This window comes from Pipistrellus hanaki (assembly GCF_964339955.1).
Source record: "Pipistrellus hanaki genome assembly, chromosome: X".
Classification (NCBI taxonomy): Eukaryota; Metazoa; Chordata; class Mammalia; order Chiroptera; family Vespertilionidae; genus Pipistrellus; species Pipistrellus hanaki.
In genome coordinates this window covers 34,577,605-34,602,507 of record NC_140524.1, presented here as the reverse complement: position 1 = coordinate 34,602,507, position 24,903 = coordinate 34,577,605, and the positions used below count along the sequence as shown (strand labels likewise).

The following is a 24,903-nucleotide window of genomic DNA, read 5'->3' as shown; positions in this document are numbered from 1 at the left end:
TATTAGGATTGCTGGTAGACTTTTGGGCATATTCAAGGTAAAATATTTCTCTGATAAATCAACAGATTAGATGAATAAATAAGGATGTAGAAAAGTTCATAACACATAACACTACTTAATAAGGTTGATTATATATAATAAATTACTCTGTACAACCATAGCATGCATTTTTTTTTGCAAATGCAGAAATCATACAAGTAACATTCTCTGATCACAGAGCAATAACATGAGAAATTAACAACAGAAAAAGAGCCAAAAATAGCAATATTTTTTTTTCTGATTAAATTCTCTTAGATAACAGCTTCTTCAGATATAGTTTACATAAATTATTTTCTTTAGATAGTAATTTGCATACTTTGTAATTCACTCTTTGGAAGCATACAATACAGTGGTTTTAGTACATTCAGAGAGTTGTGCAACCATTGCCTCTTTCTAATTTTAGAACATTTTAATCTTCCACAAAAGAGATACTTTATTCTTTAAATGTCATATCCCATACTCTCCTTTTCCCATACCCTGGAAACCACTAATCTACTTTCTGTCTCTATGTGTTTACCCATTCTGGAAATTCCATATAAATGGACCCACTCAATATGGGTTTTTTTGTGTGTGTGGCTGCTTTACTTTACCTAATATTTTCAAGGCTCATCCATGTTGTAACATGTATAAGTATTAATTCCTTTTTATGGCCAAATAATATTCCATTGTATGAATATGCCACATTTGTTTATCAATTCACCAGTTTAAGGATATTTGGGTTATTTATACTTTTAGCAATTATGAATAATGCTATTTTTAACATTAATGGACATATATTTTTATTTCTCTTGAGTATATACTGATGAGTGGAATTGCTGGATCATATGGTAACTCTATGTTTGATGTTATGTATAAGTACCAAGTTGTTTTTCAAAGAGGTTGTACCATTTTATTTTCCAACCAGCGAAGTATGAGGGTTCCAGTGTCCCAGATCCTCTCTAATACATACATTTGTCTTTCTAAACAAATTTTACAGTATGCTGTGGAAAATTTGAATTGAGTAAAAATTTGAATTGAGTAAAGCTATGGGGGAGATGGCATTTTTTTTTCAATGAGGAGAGTAGAGAAATACCTTATTGAAAAGGTACTATTTGAACAGAGGCCTGAAAGAGGTGAGGGAAGTACTTAGTGGAGATTTGGAATAGAGCTTTCCAGGTAAAAGGAACAACCAGTGTAATAATCCTAAGGTGTGGGTATGCCCAAGGTGTTAGAAAAAGAGCAAGGAGGTCACTGCGACTGGAGGAGACTAAGAAAAGGCAAGGAAGGTAAGAAGGAGGTGGAGAAGGAGGAAGAAGAGGAAGGGGAGGAGGAGGAGTCAAAGAGATAACAGGAATTCAATTAAAGACCATATAAGCTATTTTACAGATAATGGTTTTAACTCTGGTTGAGATGGAGAGCCATAGGAAAGGTTTGAGCAGAGAAGTTACTTTAATTTGACTTTCATTTTCAATAAGAAAACCTGACATGTGTCAAGAATAAATTGGGGTGTAAGGAAGAAGTAAAAAACCAGCTTGGAGGCTATTAAAATAATCCAGGCAAGAGATGATGATGACTACATCTATACAATGGAATACTATACTGCTGTAAAAACAAAACAAAACAAAACAAAGAACTCTTAACATTCGCAACAGCATGGATGGACCCAGAGAGCATTATGCTAAGCAAAATAAGCCAGTCAGAGAAAGATAAATATCACATGATCTCACTCATTTGTGGAATATAATGAACACAGTAACTGATGAACAAAAAATAGATCCAGAGACATAGGAGCATTGAACAGATCGACCAACCTCAGAGGGAAGGCGAGTGGGGGGGTGAGGGGGCGAGTAAGAGATCAACCAAAGGACTTGCATGCGTGCGTATAAGCATAACCAATGGACACAGACAGTAGTGGGGGGTGAGGGAATGTGCTGGGGAGTGGGAACGGCTAGGGAGAGGTCAGTGGAGAGGGGGGAGAGGAGATGTGTAATACTTTAAACAAAAAAAAATTTAAATTAAAAAAAGAGAGAGAGATAATGTTGATGACTTGAACCAAGAAGGTAGCTGTGAAGGTCATTAAACGTGATAGAATTTTTAGATATATTTTAAAGAGTCAATAGGATTTGCCAATGCCTTGGATGTGGAATGTGAAAGAAAGGAATTAAGAAAATTCCCATAATTTTGGGTCTGAGAACATGAAAGGATCGAGTTGTCAATAACTGAAGACTATGGGTAAAATAGATTTGGGGACTTGATGTGTGGGCAGGGGGTGGAATGGAGAGAATCTAGAAGTACAGTTTTGTACATGAATTTGAGATATCCTTTAGATATTTAAGCAGAGAAGTCAAGTAGGCAGTTGCATATAGAGTCTGGAGTTCAAAGGAGAAGTATAGGCTGGAAATATAAATGTGGATATCATTGGAATATTCAAAGCTTTGAGACTAGGTATCAAGGGAAGGAGTGTGAACAAAGAGAAGGACAAGGATATGCCTTAGCTCCTCTCAATCATTGTTGAAAGTGGGTAAAAACCTTGAGGATGGTGTGATTTTAGTCCCAGTATATAAGTTTATTCTTGATTTCTGCCATGGGCAGGCCTGTGTTTGGGGTCCCCATTGACCTCCCATTGATGCAGCTGTGGACTTTTGAGTTTAAGAAAGGTGTTAGAGCATAGGGCTCTGATCCCTGATAGTGGCAGGCCAGTAGAAGGTCTGAGGAACATTGGGGTTCTGTGTCTCATCCTACCCTTCAATTTTCTTGCAGGTGCCTAAATAACTATCAAAGAGGACTGTTTAAATAAATTATGGTATATACATACTATGAAATGCCCTATAGCCATCAAAAGCAGTGAAGCCCTGGCCGGTTTGGCTCAGTGGATAGAGTGTCGGCCTGTGGACTGAAAGGTCCCAGGTTCGATTCAGATCAAAGGCATGTACGTTGGTTATGGGCACATCCTCAGTGGGGGGTGTGTGGGAGGTGGCTGATTGATGTTTCTCTCTTATCAATGTTTCTAGCTCTTTGTCCATCTCCCTTCCTCTCTGTAAAAAAAATCAATAAAATATATATATATTTTAAAAAGCAGTGAAGTTATTCTGTATATCTAGCTATCTATGATCTGACATGGAGAAATCTCCAGCATATATTTCACCTATAAAGTGAAAAAGCAAAAGCAATATAGCATGTTCAATATGATTCCATTTATGTTTCTTATGCATATATACAATATATATGTAAATATGCCAATAAAATTTCTGGAAGGATGCACATAAAACTATTACCAGTTATTAACTATGAGTAAGAAAGGGAGGGAAGATCTGAAGAGAAGAGGATGGGGCAGGGCACAGAAGGGGGTCTTTAAGTGTTGTGATTTAGAGGATAGAGTTTGATTACTTGGGTTCAAATCCAGATTCTAGTACTTCATAGCTTGGTAATCTTGGGCAAGTTACTTAACTGTAGGGAGCAGCTATAGGATTAAGTCTTGGACTGACCTGTTGGCAAAGCCACAAACAAGTCCCAGGTTAGAGGGCACAGCCCTCTTAGCATAATTAAGTTTGACCTTATGATGCATATTCCCTCCTTGTTGGCTGTGGGTGCTGCCATCTTTGAGAGTGGGCAGTCAATTAGCATATTCCCTCCTTATTGGCTGTGGGTGCCACCATCTTTGTGAGGGTTTGAGGGTCAATTAGCATATTCCCTCTTTATTAGATAGGATGGAAGACAGTCACAGAATTAATTGACTTGCCCAAGATCACATAGCAAATAAGTTGAACTGGGTGTTTACATATTGGGTAATGACAAAGGAAAACAGGGATGTGGGTTTGGCTTATCACAAGTTTGGCAAGATGGTTAGTCCTGACAATCTTCTGATAAATAGGGGGCTTTCAGATTTCTCCAAACTTAGCTCTACTAGTATTTGGGACTGCAGGCAGGAACTGCTGTTTTGTTGGTGTTCCTTATGTTTCTCAGTATGGACAAATATCCAGGCAGGGGTTGGGCCAATGTATTTTCTCATGAGAGTTCATTGGTGGTGGGGATAGTGCTGTAATTCGTAGGTATGTCTTGCTCTTGTGGGGGATATAAAGCCAGTTACAGGGGGCTCTTCGGTGTAAGGCTGAGAGGCAGTTTGTGGGAAAAGTGACCTTAATGGAAGACTTCACAGCTGTAGATTCGTACAGATGTGAGGCCCAGCAGGATTCTGGCAGTGGCCAAATTTAATATTGCAGTAAAAGCAGTTTTTTCAGTGTAGAAAGCTGTGGCCCAGCTCCTAAGGAAACTTTTCTTTATTGGACACCCTGAAGGGTTTTGATGCCATACTTATTGCTCAAGGAAGCTTACAAAGAAGCAAAGGAGGTCTTTCTACAAAACTCCTTTGGGAAGAATTTTATAGCTTTATATAAGATGATTCTATAAAATAATTTCCAAATTGTAAGGCAAACACAATAATTAAATATTTAATGCTTGTTATATCTAAGTTACTTATTTTAGTAAAATGTTTGATAGACTTGGGTTTTCTATGTTCTGTGCTGCATATACATTGAGGACCCTTCTAAAATAAATTAAATAAAATGTGCACAGAATACTTACCAGGTATGCGCAAGTTATAGTACAGAGCATGTACGTATAAAGCATTAAAATCCAGTATAGTAACTATTTATTGCATGAATAAATGAACTTCATTATTTTAATTTTTGAAGAGGTTTATTTTAAGTATTTCTTCTTTTATGACATATTGTTTATTGTAGTGATGATTTATTTGAAGATGAGTCCTTTGGCAGGAGCAAACCCCAGTTGTAATCTTGGAAAAACAGAGTCCACTTTATGATTATACTGTTTACAACACACAACCAGAAACACATTGTAGTGACAAGTGGGCCCTGCTTATGTATCTGTGTAGGTGGGTTATGAATGAAGGTATTGATGCACACATAGAGAACTCAATACCTCATTAATACTAATGATCTAACTTGGCATTTGTCATAACTCAGATTCAGTTTCTGTGATTATCAGAGTGTATGAAAATGGATTAAAATATATATGTACAGCACCTGAAATTAATATATAATTGAATGTAAACTGTAATTGACAAATTAAAAATTAAAAATATGTATGCATATGTAGCTGTATATCTATTCCCATGCATGTGGGATTTGTCATAATTTAGATAGTGTCTCATTTTTATAGAATTAAAAGTTAACTATCATTTCTAACACTGCAAATATTCAGCATAATACTTTCTAGAAGGTCTAAAATTAGTAGGTTTCTCAAGCCAAAAGTTCAAGAGATTAGGAAGTCCATCTAGGTATTATTAATTTGGGGGCCCATCAAGTTAAATTTTGTTTCTATAATATAGTTATTATATTGTGTTATATATAGATCAAATGCAAATGATCTATTTTATTACACTGCTTAATAGTGACTGCTTATTGCTGTTACAATGCATATTGTTACCTGGCAGGCTCCCAGGATGATGTGAGAGCTGCCAGGGGAGGAAAGCTGTTTGGCAACAAACCTGACACTGTAGTACTAACCACAACTAAGGGTCTGATTTTCAGTTTTGCATCTTCATGAACTCAGTATTCTAAAGGTCTCAAATTGATTGATGCTACGAATGCAAAGTCATGATAAGGATGTTCATAAGAGCCCCGTGTGTAAACCAGAATGCCAATTATTAATTTACAAAGACAAACAATTATTCATGGGATTTGATTTGAAAATAGAACATTGTTTTCAGGCAGATCTTTATGGGAAGCTAAATTATAATCAGAAGATTGTTGCTACCATAGAATCAACACAAAGGGAGTTAGTTGCACAATTCAAATCCATATGATTGCTCCAAGGGTCCATCTCCCCAATAGAGACTTGAGTATATACTTCCTAGAGGGACTGGTGTATTTGCTGTACAGGTTAGTATACACCTACCCCAACGCCTGGGGCTAGTGTCTGTTTAGGTTTTGTATTTTTCTATGCTTTCTTTGCTGACAAAAACCCTTGATTCACTCTACTTTTAAAAATTAGGTAAGTAAAACGTGTTTTTTAGTTGTTATCTCTTCCATCAGATGAATCTATTGCTCGACTACAGGACGTTTTATCACTCAAGGAAATTGCCTTTATTGATTTATAGCTCACCTCATAGGTTTGGGATTGAGGCAGGGGATGGCAATCTTGTGAATACACTTCGTTTTGACTAGTGAATATGGTTGCCAGATTAAAATACAGGATGATAACAAATCTTTTAGCCTAAGTATGCCCAAATATTAATGAGGTATATTTATCCTTTAAACAATATTCATTGTTTATGCAAAATTGAAATTTAACCAATATCTTGTATTTTTATTTGCAAAACTTGGCAAGTCCACAAATACATCTACAGGAGACTGTCAGGCAAGACTGAGTTTATGCTCTTGGGTGAACACCAATCCATTCGGTTGCCTCGGGGAACAAAAATCCTTTCCTGGTTAAAAAAAAAAATTGTTTAGGTTAACAGTAGGTTGCACACGGAAGAATTTTGATCCTTTGAGGAACCCGTAAGGACACAACTGCTATCGGAGTTGCTTAGAGTTGATAGAGTTCCCCGCCCCTCCATTCTTCTCTTCCAGCAACTAGAATGATTTATCTATTTTTCCTTCCTTCTCAAGTCCCGCCCTTTCAGCTACCCGCTCAGGATAGCAGTCGATAGCCCAAAAAGGGCCGGCAAAAGTGGGCGAGGTGTTCAGAGGAGCGGAAGTAGTCAAATTTCACTGAGAACCGGAAAGTCTGCTGGCTGTCTCCCTTTCCGGGAGAAAGAAGACTGCTCCGCCAGTCAGTGCCAGCCTTCCTCCTGTAAGGGGACCCGCCGGACCCGTGCCAATTAAATTTCCCCCCCATTCCAGGCCCTTCCCCATCGTCGCCCCCTTCACCTTGGATCATGTTCAAGAAGTAAGGACACGGTGTGGCCTCGGTCCGCCGCTCACAAAGGTGGTGGGAGGTGCGGAAGAGGGCGAGAGCAAAGATCCTCTTTCTCTCTCCCCTGCCCCTGCCATCCTAAGGTTTTCTATAGTACTCTGCTCTCACTCACAACTTACAACACTTCTTTAAGCTTTCCATTCCTAATCCCCAGTCGGGTTCTGGTTCTCCCACCTTTATTTTCTTTATCCTTACTACCCCTCTTTCTCTTTTGCTCCCTTTCCCAATACTATCTCCATTTCCAGGTTCTACCAGTCACATCCTTGCACTGTGACTTAAAGGTATATCCTCTTTAACTAAGAGGAGAGCCATGCACTCACTGCCGTCTGTTTATTAGTTATGAACTGTATAAGGGAAGGCTTGACTTCCTGGGTCATGGGAGTGGAGGAGTCTGGGTGACAGGAAGCAAGCAGGCTGTCATGCCTATTGCTTAGCTGCCAGATTAACCTTGTCTTGAAAACAGCGTGATTACCCCATAGGCTATTCAGTGTAAGGAAGACAAAAATTCCTTGGGAACGTATCTTTTCGGTAGACGCAAAAAGCCAAGGGGAAACATGGGCAAAGGAAGGTGGGTTTTGTTTATGACATTTTGAGCAAAAATAAACATGGATCTTATCCATCATCATTATTATCATGACTTAAAAAAATATCTCAGTAGATTGCATAGGTTAACAGGGACCGATTTTCTGTTTATACTTGCGTTGGTCTTCTGTATCTCAATGCTTGAGGGCTCTTTTGTTTTGGTTTGCTTCTTTTGTTCCCCCACACAGGTTTGTTATAGGTGGAAATCTGTATTTCTTCCTGGGCAGAGACCAGTAAGATTTTCTAAAACAGGCATTTGTATAGCTCATTACAGGTTATAATGTGAAATATGCCTCATATCCTCCCCTCCCCAGCTATCAATAATTGTGTATGTATGACAGCTTATTTTAATGTAATAAGACGTTGGTTGTGCTGGACAGAATAAAAGGTAAATAGTATTTTAAAAATCAACTTATTTCATTATTATTTTAGGCATCTAAATACTTGCTTGGGAATATATGACTCATTAAAACATTACCTTTAGCTGTTCTGATATGTTTACTTAGAAATACCTTTTTTTTTCTTTCAAAATTCATTTGGCAGATTTGATGAAAAAGAAAATGTGTCCAATTGCATCCAGTTGAAAACCTCAGTTATAAAGGGCATTAAGAACCAATTGATAGAGCAATTTCCAGGTATTGAACCATGGCTTAATCAAATCATGCCTAAGAAAGATCCTGTCAAAATAGTGCGATGGTAAGTTTTTATTTTTATCTATGTGAAGCTGAGGCCTAAGTAGTTGAATATTGTGTGATTAGAATGCACCCATAATAAATGGAATTATTTTCACATTAATTATTGATAGATTATGGGAGTAGATAAGTAGAATAACTCTAAGCAATATTTATATTTTCAAGTGTTTTTCTATATGAAAACATGTACTGATTTTTTTTAATCAATTAAATGTTTAGAGTTGGATTTAATTTATTTCATTTGTACTTTAGAGATTTGTTTTATTGAATTACCTAACAATGAAATTAACAATATGTGAAATAAAATTGAGTGTAGCAGCTCATATTTTTTCTTTACATTGGACTGGTATGATAGGTGAAGCAGATAAACAATTTTTTTGGCTTGGATCTTTATTGAAAAATTTTTACAAAGCTTACTGTATCTGTATATACATGTTTCATATTATACATTATTTAAAGGCTATTTGGCATATTCATTTCAGAAAGAAAATATCTAACTTGTACTTTGTGACATTTGTCTTACAGCCATGAACATATAGAAATCCTTACAGTAAATGGAGAGTTACTATTTTTTAGACAAAGAGAAGGACCTTTTTATCCAACCCTAAGATTACTTCACAAATGTAAGTCTTATTAGAAAATACATATTTGGGGATATAGAAAGACACAAAAGGAGCTGAAAGTAACTTCTGGTGTTAACTTATTTATTAGTACTGGTATTAAGGAATATAAAGTAAAATGAATTCCCATCTTGTGGTAAATCTGAAAAATGCAGATTCTCTCATTATGTGTTCCAGAAAGACCAAGAAAGAACATTCATTCATTCATTCATTCATTCATTCAACAAATACTTATTGAACTTACTATGTTCCAGACTTGGTCCCTGTCCCTATGAAACTAACAGTCTAGTTGGGAGAATAGACAACTTATATAATTACACAAGTATATATTCACAAACTGTGATAAGTACTCTGAGCATTTCCTTTTAAATTTATATCTAAATTTGCCTCATATAGCCAAAACCGGTTTGGCTCAGTGGATAGAGCATCAGCCTTTGGACTGAAAGGTTCCAGGTTCGATTCCTGTCAAGGGCATGTACCTTGGTTGCAGGTGTATCACCGGGGGTGGGGGGGGGGGAGTGCAGGAGGCAGCTAATCGATGTTTTTCTCTCATTGCTGTTTCTAGCTCTCCCTCTTGGTAAAAAAATCAATAAAATATATTAAAAAAATAAATTTGCCTCATAGAGATAATTCTCTATAAGGGAAAGCATTGTCTAATTGTTGGAGTCAGTTATTGTTAGTTGAGTGCCAAGTTCAGGTGTTATGAAACAAAATAATGTTTATTATCTACCCACTTTTGCATATTAGATTGAGTATATTACAAAAACATCCAGAGGAAGATATAATCACAGTGCCCAAGAAGTTTTAAATGTGAATTTAAAAAATTTCTGCTTTTAAAACCAGTATGCATATCTGGCCTTCTTGCCAAGAGGCAGAAAGGAAGGGAGTGACTGGAGGGTTCTGTAGGTGGTATTTGTGATTTAATTAATGAATTTGATTTTTGGTAAGAGGAGATAAATTTTTCATTACTTGGTGAAGCAGAGGTCCAGAGAAGTGAAGCTGTTAGGCAAATTTTAAAAAAGGTGAAGCATTTGATTTAATTTATTTAAAATTTTTTTAAATTTATTTTTAATTTTTAAAAAGTGTTTTTATTGATTTTTTTTAGAGAGAGAGGAAGAGAGAGGGATAGAGAGATAGAAACATGGATAAGAAAGAAACATCCATTAGCTGCCTCCTGCATACCCACTACTGGGGATCAAGCCTAAAAACCAGGCATGTGCCCTGACTAGGAACCGAATTTGAGACCTCTTGGGCCATGGGTCCATGCTCAATCACTGAGCCACACCGGCCAGGCTATTTATGAATTTGAAATAGAGGGAGAGAGAGAGACGGAGGGACAGTGGTAGAGGAGGAAGGAGGAAGGGAGAGAGAAAGAAAAACATCAATTTGTTGTTCTACCCATCCATGCATTCATTGGTTATAGATAAAGCATTTTAATATTTTTAAAGGAATATTTACAATTAATTGATTAAGTATTGATTTCATCAAGTTAAAAAAATACGATGGACAGAAATAGAGTCCTGATGCAATGGGGAAAAGTTTAAAATAAAAACATTTTGGTGATATTAAGACATTTTAATTATATTAATTCCTACTTAATTTAAAGAGAATAGAACAAAATAATCAAATTTATTGCATGAATCTAGATTGGTTTAAAAAACAAACCAAATTCAAGCCCTCCTCCTCCTCCAAAAAAAAGATATAAATGACTTTCTTGGGACTATTGGGAGAAATTTGCATATAGTTTGTTTATAAGATGATATTGCAGAACTATTGTTAAATTTTCAGGTATGATAATAGTGTTGTGGTTATGTAGGAGAATGACTTTATTCTTAGGTAGTGTGTGCTCATTTTGGTGAAGCATTATGTTTGAAATTTAAAATAGAGGGAAAATATGTCTGTTTAAACAGAAAGAGATAAAGCAAATGTAGCAAAATGTTAATGAACAATTGTTGATTTTTTTTTCTTTTAGATAAGCAAACAAGAATTTATTGACTACAGCAGCAAAATTATACTTAGTACAGTGAAATAAGGAAGGGCATAAAAGAAGCAACAGGAGAGCCTAGGCTGGGCTTCTTTGGCTCACTGGGAAGCCAGAGAAAGGGGGGCCTTGCAGATAGGTTCAGGGGGTTAGCCTGGGATGAGCTGTCACTGCCCATTTCTCCCCTGGTTGCAAGTCTCATGGGGTCCCATACAGTTTAGGGAATATGTGCCTGTGAGGCTAGTAGAGGGGGAAGGGAATGGCATGGGCATGTTTCCTTGAAGGAGAACACCCAATTGTTCACCTAAGTGGATAGTGTCCAGGTGTTCATTGAGCTATTCTTCCAGTTTTTCCATATGTTAAGGAAAAGTCGTAATAAGCTGAAGAAAAAGATGTTCCTATTTAGTAGTATTTTTTCTGGGAGCCAACCTTTTAGAGCTTCTTAAAGTTATTTTTGTACAAGAAGCAGGATACTACTGTGGTTAAAAGCATGAACTTGGAGTTAGGCAGACCTGGGTTCAATTTCCAGTGCATTTCTTTTGTCAGGTCACTCAACCTGTTTAAATCTTATTTCTTTATTTTTAAACATGGACATAGTGGTTTTTAATATGAACATATATTATGGGTTGTGAGGATTAAATGAGATAGTATATGTAATTTACCTAACACAATGTCTAGAATGTAGTAAGTACTCATAAATGATAACCATTATAATGATTTAGTAATTGTTTAAACAGTGTCCACTAGCACTAATTATCATCATCATCATCATCATCATCATCATCATTATTAAAGGGTAGCTGTTCAGCGGTTAATAAGGATGGAGATCTGGAAAATAAATTATGGCTTATGAATAATAAATGTATTCATTCACATTCCATTTTTTAAGCCTTAGAAGCTAGGCATTATTATTATTATTATCTTATAAAATTTGATTCTTTATTGTTTTAATGAAAAGTATAATTTTGAAAGGAAACAGTACATAGTATTTTATAAATTAAAAATACGTATACAGGCTCAGTCATACAAATTAATATGCCATAAAATAAAACTTGAAATATTTCTATAATTTGATAGCTCCCAAGAAAAATCCTTAAAACATATAAGATAAGCAAAATGATTATGTGAAACCAGTATAAAGCTGATAAACTTATTTATAAATTGGTTCCCTATGTTTTCTATCATCTTGTCTCATTACTGACTTTGAGCTGTAACACTGCTCATCTCTAAGAATTCTTCCATTATGTCTTCTGTGCAAAAGAGTAATACCTTTGCTCTGTATTATTTCTCAACATTTGTATATTCCTATTAAAATAATAACTGTTTCATCTTAAGTATATAAGCTAAATGTATAGTATATATTCTTTTTTTTCCATGTTTCTTCTCCATTTATTAATAATTTAAATATACAAACATGAACATAAGATATAATCATACTATTTAATAATTTATATTTATTGTAGCATTAATAATAGGTAGCTTTAGACTAAGTTCTTATTTCTTTTTTTTTAATTTAAAATAATAAAAAATTTTTATTTTTTATTTTTTTTTAAATAAGTTTTTATTGTTCATATTATTACAAATGTTCCTTTTTTCCCCCCCATCATTGCTCTCATCCACCAGGTTCCCACCCCACCCTCTGCCCTTTCCCCACTCCCCATTGTCCTCATCCATAGGTGCACAGTTTATGTTCAGTCTCTTCCCACGCCCCCCTCTCCCCTTTTCCCCAAGAATCATCAGTTCACTCCCCTTCCATACCTCTGATTCTATTATATTCAACAGTTACTATTGTTCATCAGATTTTTTTTTTTAATTTCCTTGGTTTTTAGATTCACTTGTTGATAGTTACGTATTTGTTGTTCATAATTTTTATCTTTGTTTACTTTCTCTTCTGCAAGAACCCCCTTCAGCAATTCATATAATTCTGGTTTGGTGGTGATGAACTCCTTTAGCTTTTTTTTATTAGTGAAGCTCTTTATCTGACCTTCGATTCTGAGTGATAGCTTTGCTGGATAGATTATCTTTGGCTGTAGGTTCTTACTATTCATCACCTTGAATATTTCTTGCCATTCCCTTCTGGCCTGCATGGTTTCTGTTGAGAAGTCAGCTGACAATCGTATAGGTGCTCCTTTATAGGTAACTACCTTCTTTGCTCTTGCTTCTTTTAATATTATCTCTTTGTCTTTTGCTCTTGGAATTTTAATTATGAGGTGTCTTGGTGTGGTCCTCTTTGGATTCCTTTTGTTTGGAGTTCTGTGCGCTTCCTGTACTTGTAAGTCTAATTCTTTCACCAGGTGGGGGAAGTTTTCTGTCACTATTTCTTTCAGTATGTTTTCAATATCTTGCTCTCTCTCATCTTCTGGGACCCCCATAATTCTGATGTTGGTTCGCTTGAAGTTGTCCCAGAGGTTTCTTACATTATTTTCAATTTTCTGGATTCTCTTGCCTTCTAGCTTCTGTGGAGGAGTGTCTTCTGGCTCTTTATGTTCCAAATCTTTGACTTGATTCTTGCGATCTTCCCTTCTGTTTTTAGGACTCTGTAAAATATGTTTTATTTCAGACAATGTATTCTTTATTTCTTGTTGATCCCTTATCATTTCTTATTGATCCTTTATCATTTCTTGTTGACTCCTTATTAATTCTAGTTGATCTCTTTTCATATCCTCATAAGTCTTATCCATCTTTTCTAGGAAATTCTTGAAAAACCTTATAAGCGTAGATTTGAACTCTATATCCAGACGCTTTTTGTCCTCCATTTCTTTCGTTTGTGATCTATTTTGTTGTTGCATTTCGCAGTTACAGATGGGATGGGGTTTCAGGGTGGAGCCTGCAGCTTTGGCTTCCATCAGCCCCACCCTATGCGGGTCCTTCAGTCCTCACTGCCGGCGCCTCTGAGAGAAAGGTGCCCTTGATTTTCGCCTGCTGCCAAACTGTCTATGCTCTCCCCCAATGAGCCCGGTATTGGGGTTCAGTTCAGTTGGAAGTGGAGTTGGAGGTGGCGTTCAGAGCAGTCTGGAGCCCCAGTCTCCTTCCGGCCAGGGCAATCCCGCGGCACAGCCAACCGTCCCTTCTCTGCGCGCAGTGTGCGCGCCTCCGGGACCTCCTTTCGCGGCTTCCCCGGAGTCCCGCCTTACAGCCCGGCTCCCTATGGATGAGCCTGGGTCCCCGGGTTCTGGGCTAGAACGGGGGTTCAGAGAAGTCGGAGGCCCAGCACAGTCGGAGTTTTATCTCCTTTCCGCTAGGGAACGCCCGCCAGGCACTCCGCCTCCCCCTCCTCTCTGGCTCCGTCCTCTCCACGTGCCGCATCTCTGTACCTTGGGCTTTTCCAGCTCCTCCGAGCCTCCTTCTGGTTTTCTCCTTGCTTCTTGCTGTAGAATTTCCAGTCAGTCAACCTTCCTGTAGTTCTGGGCAATGTCCGTTTTATATTTTAGTTGTATTTTATTGAAATTGTTGTGTGCGGCTGCGGCTAGGTGTTCACCTGGGCGCAGCCATCTTGGATCCTCCTATATTCTTTTTATTATTGTTTAAAATATTACACATAGTAGTACATATATCTCCTTTTTTCCCCCTCCCATTGACTTTCACCCAACCTCCCCTACCTCCTATTGCATGCCCTCATTCCACCCCCCAGTGTCTTGTGTCCATTGGCTGTACTTATATGCATGCATACAAGTCCTTTGGTTGATCTCCCCTCCCCCTCCCCCCCTTTCCCAACACTCTCCAGCCTTCCCGCTGTAATTTGACAGTCTGTTGGGTGCTTTAATGCTTCTTTATCTATCTTTTTGTTCATCAGGTTATAATATTCTTTATTTTCCATAAATGAGTGCGATCATGTGGTATTTTTCTTTCATTGCCTGGCTTATTTCACTTAGCATAATGTTCTCCAGTTCCATCCATGCTGCTGCAAATGGTAAGAATTCCTTCTTTTTTATAGCAGTGTAGTATTACATTGTGTAGATGTACCATAGCTTTCTAATCCACTCATCTGCTGATGGGCATTTAGGCTGTTTCCAAATCTTAGCTATGGTGAATTGTGCTGCTATGAATATAAGATGCATATATCCTTTCTGTTTGGTGTTTTTAGTTTCATGGGGTATATTCCTAGAAGTGGGATCACTGGGTCAAATGGGAGTTCCATTTTTAGTTTTTTTAGGAAACTCCATACTGTTCTCCACAGAGGCTGCACCAGTCTGCATTCCCACCCAGCAGTGCATGAGGGTTCCTTTTTTCTGCATCCTCGCCAGCACTTGTTTGTTGATTTGTTGGTGATTGCCATACTGACAGGTGTGAGATGGTACCACATATTTTTTCGATTTGCATCTCTCCTATAATTAGTGACTTTGAGCATGTTTTCATATGTCTCTTGGCCTTTCTTCTGTCTTCTTTTGAAAAGTATCTATTTAAGTCCATAGAGATTTTTTTTTATTGGATCATTTATTTTCCTTTTATTAAGTTGTATGATTTCCTTTTATTAAGTAAGTAAATGTTGGAGATTAAACCTTTATCAGTGATAACATTTGCAAATATGTTCTCCTATACAGTGGGCTTTCTTGTTGTTTTGTTGATGGTTTCTTTTGCTGTGCAAAAGCTTTTTATTTTAATGTAGTCACATTTGTTTATTTTCTCTTTAGCTTCCATTGTCCTAGTTGTGATATTGGTGAAGAAATTGCTTCAGCATATGTCTGAGATTTCTCTACCTGTGGATTCCTTTAGTATTTTCATGGTTTCCTGTCTTATGTTTAAATCCTTTATCCATTTTGAGTTTATATTTTTGTGTGGTGTAAGTTGGTAGTCTAGTTTCATTTTTTTGCATGTATCTATCCAATTTTCCCAACATCATTTATTGAAGAGACTGTCTTGACTCCATTGTATGTTCATGCCTCCTTTGTGGAATATTAATTGAGCATAGTGGTTTGGGTCAATTTCTGGGTTTTCTATTCTACTCCATTGGTTTAAATATCTGTTCTTGTGCCAGTACCAGACTGTCTTGAGAACAGTGGCTTTGTAATATAGCTTGATATCTGGTACTGAGATCTCACCTACTTTGTTCTTCTTTCTCAGGATTGCTGCAGCTACTTGGGGTCTTTTTTTTTTTTATTCCAGATGAATTTTTGGAGAGTTTTTTCTAATTCTGTGAAATATGCCATTGGTATTTTAATGGGGAGTGCATTGAATCTATAGATTGCTTTGGGTAGTATGGACATTTTAATGATGTTGATTCTAGCAATCCACGATCATGGTATGTTCTTCCATCTGTTTACATCTTCCTCTATCTCTTTTTTCATTGTCCTGTAGTTTTCCTCATATAGGTAGGTCTATTATCTCCTTAGTTAAGTTTATTCCTAGGTATCTTAATGTTTTTGGTACGATGGTAAATGGGATTGCTTTTTTAGTCTCTCTTTCTGTTAGTTCACTATTGGTGTATAGAAATGCCATAGATTTCTTGGCATTAATTTTGTATCCTGCTACATTGCCAAATTCATTTATTAAGTCTAAGAGTTTTTTGGTGGAGACCTTTTTTTTTTATGTACAATATCATGCCATCTGTGTGTAAGGACAGTTTTACTTTTTATTTTCCAATTTGGATGCCTTTTATTTCTTCTTATTGTCTAATTGCAATGGCTAATACTTCCAGTACTATGTCATACAGGAGTGGTGAGAGTGGGCATCCTTGTCTTGGTTTTATTCTTAGGGGAAATGGTTTTAGTTTTTCCCCATTGAGTATGATATTGGCTATGGGTTTGTCATATATGATTTTTATTATTTTGAGGTATGATTCTTCTATTCCCACCTTGCTAAGAATTTTTATCAAAAATGGGTGTTGGATTTTGTCAAATGCTTTTTTTGCATCAGTTGATATGACTGTGATTTAAAAACAATATATTTTATTGATTTCCTAGAGAGGAATAGAGAGTTAGAAACATCGATGAGAGAGAGTCATCAATCAGCTGCCTCTTGCACCACCCCTACTGGGGATGTGCCCGCAACCAAGGTACATGCCCTTGACTGGAATCGAACCCAGGACCTTTCAGTCCGCAGGCAGACGCTCTATCCACTGAGCCAAACCGGTCTCAGCTGACTGTGATTTTTATCTCTCAATTTGATTATGTGATGAATCACGTTTATTGATTTGCGGATATTGTACCATTTTTGCAACCCTGGGATAAATCCTAGTTGGTCATGGTGTATGATCTTTCTGATGTACTGCTGGATCTGATTTGCTAGAATTGTTAAGGATTTTGACATCTGTGTTGATGAGAGATTTTGGACTATAATTTTCTTTCATTGTGTTATCTTTACCTGGTTTTGGTATTAGAGTGATACTGGCTTCATAGAATGAGTTTGGAAGTGTTCCTTCCTTCTGAATTTTCTGGAATAGTCTGAGGAGGATAGGTTTTTGTTCTTCCTTGAATGTTTGATAAACTGGTGCTCCTTTATTGGGTGCATATATATTTTCCAGAGTTATTTCTTCTTGTTGGATTGCTCCCTTTAGTATTATGAAGTGGCCTTCCTTATCTCTTGTTATGGCCTTCATTTTGAGATCTTATTTGTCAGATATAGGTATTGCTATCCCGGCTTTTTTTTTTTTTTTTTTTCCATTTCCATTCTAGGCATTATTTTTTGAAATATATTTTTTATTTTCATTGGGGAAGGGAGCGGATGAGAGTGATAGAAACATCAATTAGAGAAAATCATTGATTGGCTGCCTCCTCCAAGCCACACACTGGCGACTGGGCCCACAACCCAGGCATGTGCTCTGATCTGTAATTGAACCATAACCTCCTGGTTCTTAGGTCAATACTCAAGCACTGAGCCTAGCTGGCTGGGATGTGTTTTTAATTTTTTTTTAATTTTAAGTCCTCACATGAGAGTATTTTTTCCATTGATTTTCAGTGAGAGGAAAAGGGGAGAGGAGGAGAGAGAGAAACATTGATATGAGAGCTACACATCAACTGGTTGCCTCCCTCATGGGCCCTGACTTGGGGGGCAGGGAATCAAACCTGCAACCCAGGTATGTATCCTTGACCGGAATCGAACCCAAGTCCTTTCAGTGCTCAGACAAGTGGGATGGCTAGTGGTAAAACATTAAAGTGAATAAATTTTACCAATTATTGTTATTCCTCGAGAGCCCTGAGAGGCCTAAAATGTTTCCCCCAGGCATTGTTTTAAGTCCTCCAGGGACCCTTTAGTTGTTAGGTTATGACTTATTTGTAGACACATATACACATACAAAAATATTTTTTAAGATTACAAAATGAATATTTGTTCATTCTAGATATCAGGAAAATATAGAAATAAAATTACCTGTATTCCTGTGCTCTCAAGATAATGATTGTTAACATATTGGTGTACTTCCATCCAGTTATTTCCTGTGTTGTATGTATGTGTAAATGTGTATATTTTTCCTTTTTTCGTTGGGCTCTCTGTTATATAGTTTTTAAAAAAATTAATAGACTTATTTTTAAAACAATTTTAGGTTTACAGGAAAACTAAGCAGAAAGCAGGGAGTACCTACCCTTCTCTTGTTATTAATATGTTGCATTGATGTGATACATTTTTTACAAATGATGAACCAATATTGATACATTATTGATAACCAAAATCCATAGTTTACATCAGGTTTCATTTTTTTGTCTTGTACATTCTGTGGGTTTTGCCAAATGAATAATGGTCACTGTTAAAGTATCATATAGAATAGTTTCACTTCCCTAAACATCCTCTGTGCTTCACCTATTCATCCTTTTTTCCTGCCTCTCCCCTAGCAACCACTGATATTTTTGGTAGTTTTTTCATTCTGCTTTTCCCTTTTAACATTATATTATGAACACTTCCCAGGGTATTATGTATTTTTCAAAAACATGGCTCTATTTTATAGATGTTGTATATACACCTTAAGTCATATTACTTTATTTTTGGACATTTAAGTTGATTCCAGTTTATTTCTATTATAAATATTAGTGTGACAATGAATATTTTTCTAACTAAATATATTGTACATCTTTCATAGAATAAAATCTTAGAAGTAGAATTACTAAATCAAGAGAGTTTGAACCTTTTTAAGGATGTTGATACATGTTGCCAAGTAGTCCTAAAAAAGGTTTTAGTAATTTACAAGCCTTCTAGCAGTATATGGGAATGCCAGTTTACCTACACTCTTGCTAGTACCGAAAATTACTTTTCTTAAAAATATTTATTAATTTCTCTGGATCTATTTTTGTTCATAAGTTTATGTTATTCATTAAATTCCACATATGAGTGAGATCATGTGATATTTATCTTTCTCCGACTGGATTATTTCGCTTAGCATAATACTCTCCAGGTCCATTCTTAAGTGAAGAGTGGATGGGTGGGAAGAGATCAACCAATGAACTTGTATGCATATATGAATAACCCATGGATACAGACAATAGGGTGATGAAGGCCTGGGGTGGGGGCAGGGGTGGGCTAAAAAGAGTCAAAGAGGGGGGAAAAAGGGGACATATGTAGTTCTTTCAAAAATAAAGATTAAAAAATATTGAGAAGAAATATTTACTAATTTGCTAAGTGAAGGATGGTATTTCAGTTTTATTTTGCATCTGTCAGTACTATAATTTTGGGAAATATTTGTTTATGTCCTTTGCCTTTTTTTCTGATGAATCGTTACTCTTATTAAGTGATGTAATGTATTTATTTTCTTCTAGATCCCTTTATATTGCCACACCAACAGGTTGATAAAGGAGCCATCAAATTTGTACTCAGTGGAGCAAATATCATGTGTCCAGGCTTAACTTCTCCTGGAGCTAAACTTTACCCTGCTGCAGTAGATACGATTGTTGTATCCTTTTCAGGATCTAACTATTGAAAAAATATATTTATATCATTACTGAAAGATCTATCATCCAAGGGTACATAAGATGTACTTTTTTTGGAGGTGACTGTTTTATTATCTAATGCCTTTCTTATTACATTTGAAAATGTGGGAAGTAACATTATTTCTTGAGATTAAATTGTGACCCAATTTAGAAATTAAAAGAGAACAGGTAATAAAAGAGTCCCAGCTGCATTTTAGCCTAGATAGTATCCAAATGTTATCAGATTCAGGACACAGTATAAAACTCTTTGTTATTATTGAAGAAGATATCTACATATATAAAAGCCTAAGCGACTGGCTGACTGGTGGTGGGCAGACACTAAATGCAGGAGCTGCCAAGCTGCTGTGACTTGGCAGCTGCAGTTCTCAGGTGATGCTCCCAGAACCAGAGAGGAGGGAGCCCAATTCCAGGGTGCGTCACTCGAGAACTGCCCTCTTGCAATCTGGGATCCCTCGGGGGATGTCAGAGAGCCGGTTTTGGCTGGATCCCCACAGGCCAGGCCGAGGGACCACATAGGTGCACAAATCCGTGCACCAGGCCTCTAGTATCTAATATGATTGGACCACTTCTTTGGACATCAGCTTGCTATTGTTATGTTTGACATTGAAATAAAAGGATTCAAAAGGGAAAATAGTTTAGGTAACAGGTAGAGTGCTAAAAGTAGGTAGAGTGGGTAGTGGAAAATGATGGCAATTCCCAACTTTTAAAGTTCATTTGAAGTTGGTTGTTTGGGCCTCAGAATATGATTTCTCAAAGAGAATTGTTAAAATCCCAGATAGTCCTTAAGGATCTATTCAACTCATAGCTGAGTAATTCTGCATTATTTCCATTTATATGGTGCTGTTTCAGCTATATTCTAGATTAAATAGGTTTTTCCAACTAGTCTGGACAGGTTTTTGCCAACTAGTCTCTTAAGGTCCCAGATAGTCCTTAAGCATCTATTCAACTCATAGCTGAGTAATTCTGTAGTATTTCCATTTACCGTATTTTTCGGACCATAAGACGCACTTTTTTCCCCCCAGAAGTGGGGGGGAAAAGTCCCTGCGTCTTATGGTCCAAATATAGCCTACACATATACTGTAAAAAAAAGTTTTTTTACTTGCCCGGCTCTGTGTGGTCTCTGTGTGCTTGCCCAGCTCTAAAATGGTTCTAAATGCTGCTGTTTACTTTACAGGGTTGATTACATGTGTTTATGACTGTGATGTTGGGTTTTAATGCACATAAAATATTTTAGGACACTATTTGTTTCAGAATCTTTTTTTCTTCATTTCCCTTCTCTAAAAACTGGTGCGTCTTATGGTCCTGTGCGTCTTATGGTCCGAAAAATACGGTATATGGTTCTATGTCAACTATCTTCTAGATTAAATAGGTTTTTGCCAACTTTGCCAACATAAAATGGCCATTTGCCTCAAATTGAGAGAAGGAACCATACTTGGTGGGAATGGGGAAATCACTGTGGAGTGGGAAGGCTATTGGTATGGGTTTAAGAATGTGTCTTGTGCTCAAAAGGAGGCTGTCCTCTGTTGTGGAAGTTATATCTAAGGGGTAGTATAAGTTGTATGTTTATATCTTAGGAATAATTTATATTGACATAGATACTGGTCACATAATAGGTGATTAAATATTTGTGGAACATTGAATGAATGAATTGAAAATCAGTGGAGAAAAGTATTCTGTGAAGATAAGTTACCTTTTTATGTTTGTGATTTTTCTAAGTGTTGCAAGTTTAGAGTTCTAGAGTTCCTTTTTTGTTGTTAATCCTCACCAAAGGATATTATTTCTATTGATTTTTAGAGAGAGTGGAAGGGAGGGGGAGAGACAGAGAGAAAAACATTGATATGAGAGAGACACATCGATTGGTTGCCTCCTGCAAGTGCCCCAGCCAGGGCCAGGATCTAGCCTGCAACCGAGGTTTGACTGGGAAAATCCATCCCTGGACCCTTCAGTCCTCTGGCCAACACTCTAATCACTGAGAAAAACAGACTAGGGCCTGGAGTTCCTTTAAATGGGAAATTTTCCTAGTACTTAGACTTTACTTTTTATTAAAAATATATTTTATTGATATTTTTCAGAGAGGATGAGAGAGGGATAGAGAGTTAGAAACATCGATGAGAATCATCGATCAGCTGCCTCTTGCACACCCCCTACTGGGGACGTGCCCGCAACCAAGGTACATGCCCTTGACCAGAATCGAACCCGGGACCTTTCAGTCCGAAGGCCGATGCTCTATCCACTGAGCCAAACCAGTTTCGGCTAGACTTTACTTTTAAAATAATTTTATTTTGAAAAAAGGAGATATATGTACCACTATATGTAATACTTTAAACAATAAAATAAAATTTAAAAAATAATTTTTATTTTGAAATAATTGTAGACTTTTAGAAAGTTGTAAAGCTAGTACAAAGGGTACTGTGTATCCTTGAACCATTACTTTTAAAAAATATGTACTGCAGTGTTTAATGTCAAATGATAACCAAAAATACTGTTTGTTCTAGGTTGACACTTACATTGGGCTCTTAAAGATAGACTAGAGATAGAATTATTGTTTTACTGTGTCCTTTACATAAAACCACCATTCAATAATTAAAACATTAGAACAATTGATATTTACTTAGCTATTTCACAGTTTTTAATATTTAGGTGCAAAAAATTTCCTGTTTTGCATTACTTATTCTGGTTTTGTTGGCATTAGGTTATAAGTATTAACATCCAACTTAAAAACCAAGAATGATTATTAGATTCATTAATATAGCATTTATTGAGTATTTATTCACAGTGTGCCCAGAGACTCTGATCAGTCCTTATTCTGAAGAAGTTAATGGTGTAGGCAAGGATATGAGATGGGTTTAATGTGGCTTAACTAGTAATGTGATCATTATTTGACACCAACTCTCCAAGACAATTTGATAAATAGTTCTTAGCTGTGTGTTTCCAGGCCATCATGGCAGAAGGAAAACAGCATGCTCTGTGTGTTGGGGTCATGAAGATGTCTGCAGAAGATATGTAAGTCTCACGTTAGGCCCCCTTAGCTTTTGAGATATGGGTAACCAATGCAGGAAGCATCAGAACGACAGGGGAAATTGACTCTCATTCATACCACAAATATGTAAGCACAGAAGCCTCATTTCTGATTTTTCCTAGCACTAAGAAAGCCAGTGAAACATATTTTGTCTCTGGGATTGCATTCGTTTTTAAGCACTCTGAAAAGAACCCATGTGCCAATGTAACTGTTTTATATGTATGCATGTATGTATGTATGTGGCATTTTAGGAATTTTTATTTAGTATGATTTAAGTTAGGTGGAAGGAAAGATGTTTTGCTACTAATTTTTAAAACAGTTACGTAGTTTAGCATCACACAGTATTTGTCTTACTACTTTAGTATATTTTGACCTGGTGGTATAGAATAGTAAGGAAATATTAAATATATATTATCAAAATGTAGTCAAGATATTTAAGAACTTTGGAAGTCATTTGAAGGATACATTATTGCTATTAATTTCATTTCAGGGTTAATTGTAACACTTGAATTTTCTTCTGATATGTTGACGCATTATTATTCTGTTTCTATACACCCAATAGATCACTAGAATCAATGTAAGACATGAATTGCCCCAGAGTTATAAATATAGTTTAATGTAGACAGTAATGCGAGTGTAATCTAAATAAATTCTCTACTTATAACTCAATAATTGAAAAATAGCATTGCACTTTATATGTACCATGACTAAGCCTATAAAAATGCACAGCAATATGTTTATGTGCTTTTTTCCTTCTACAGTGAGAAAGTCAACAAAGGAATTGGCATTGAAAATATCCATTATTTAAATGATGGGCTGTGGCATATGAAGACATATAAATGAGCCTCAGAAGGAATGCACTTAGGCTAAATACGGATATTGTGCTATATCTGTGTTTGTGTCTGTGTGTGACAGCATGAAGACAATACCTCTGTAGTTGTGCTGAATAAATTCAAAAGATGCTAAAATTCTGTTAGCCTCAAAAATTATTTTAGTTTTTCTTAAACTCCAGTGAAAATTGGGTGGTAACAAACTTGGACATTAAAAGGTATCTGGTAGTGGAGGGGTGGGGGATGGGAATTGGGGGGGGGTGAGGACAAATATGTGATACCTTAATTCAATAAAGAAATTTTTTAAAAAAGGTATCTGATAAGTAACCAAACTCAGAGAGCTTCATGCCCTTTTTTTTTTTTAATAAATTTTTATTGTTCATATTATTACAAATGTTCCCTTTCCCCACCCCCCATTGTCCTCATCCATAGGTGCACAGTTTATGTTCAGTCTCTTCCCACATCCCCCTCTCCCCTTTTCCCCAAGAATCGTCAGTTCACTCCCCTTCCATACCTCTGATTCTATTATATTCAACAGTTAATATTGTTCATCAGATTTTTTTTTTAATTTCCTTGGTTTTTAGATTCACTTGTTGATAGTTACGTATTTGTTGTTCATAATTTTTATCTTTATTTACTTTCTTTTCCAAAAGAACCCCCTTCAGCAATTCATATAATTCTGGTTTGGTGGTGATGAACTCCTTTAGCTTTTTTTTTATTAGTGAAGCTCTTTATCTGGCCTTCGATTCTGAGTGATAGCTTTGCTGGGTAGATTATCTTTGGCTGTAGGTTCTTACTATTCATCGCCTTGAATATTTCTTGCCATTCCCGTCTGGCCTGCATGGTTTCTGTTGAGAAATCAGCTGACAATCGTATGGGTGTTCCTTTATAGGTAACTACCTGCTTTGCTCTTGCTGCTTTTAATATTCTCTCTTTGTCTTTTGCTCTTGGAATTTTAATTATGATTTGTATTGGTGTGGTCTTCTTTGGATTCCTTTTGTTTGGAGTTCTGTGCGCTTCCTGGACTTGTAAGTTTAATTCTTTCACCAGGTGGGGGAAGTTTTCTGTCACTTATTTCTTTCAGTATGTTTTCGATATCTTGCTCTCTCTGATACTCGGAGACCCCCATAATTCTGATGTTGGTTCGCTTGAAGTTGTCCCAGAGGTTTCTTACATTATCTTCAATTTTCTGGATTCTCTTGCCTTCTTGCTTCTTCAGAGGAGTGTCTTCTGGCTCTTTATGTTCCAAATCTTTGACTTGATTCTTGCGATCTTCCATTTGTTTTAAGGACTCTGTATAATATTTTTTTATTTCAGACAATGTATTCTTTATTTCTTGTTGATCCCTTATCATTTCTTGTTGATTCCTT

The 24,903-nt window shown here is 36.5% G+C and overlaps 1 protein-coding gene across 3 annotated transcripts; it reads left to right on the top strand.

Annotated features, from left to right (window-relative positions):
* Nucleotides 1-6,565: 6,565 nt before the first annotated feature.
* MCTS1 (MCTS1 re-initiation and release factor) lies at nucleotides 6,566-23,671 on the top strand. Of its 3 annotated transcripts, none has more exons than XM_084870416.1 (6): nucleotides 6,566-6,930; nucleotides 8,083-8,235; nucleotides 8,757-8,854; nucleotides 19,514-19,647; nucleotides 22,620-22,687; nucleotides 23,465-23,671. In XM_084870416.1, exons 1-6 carry the CDS (start codon nucleotides 6,920-6,922, stop codon nucleotides 23,544-23,546), a joined length of 546 nt encoding a protein of 181 aa, XP_084726542.1. In that variant the 5' UTR covers nucleotides 6,566-6,919; the 3' UTR covers nucleotides 23,547-23,671. The 3 variants fall into 3 exon arrangements, with proteins under 3 accessions (XP_084726542.1, XP_084726543.1, XP_084726541.1); XM_084870417.1 differs by having other exon boundaries at nucleotides 6,720-6,834; XM_084870415.1 differs by lacking the exon at nucleotides 6,566-6,930 and adding an exon at nucleotides 7,335-7,525.
* The last annotated feature ends 1,232 nt before the right edge of the window (nucleotides 23,672-24,903 follow it).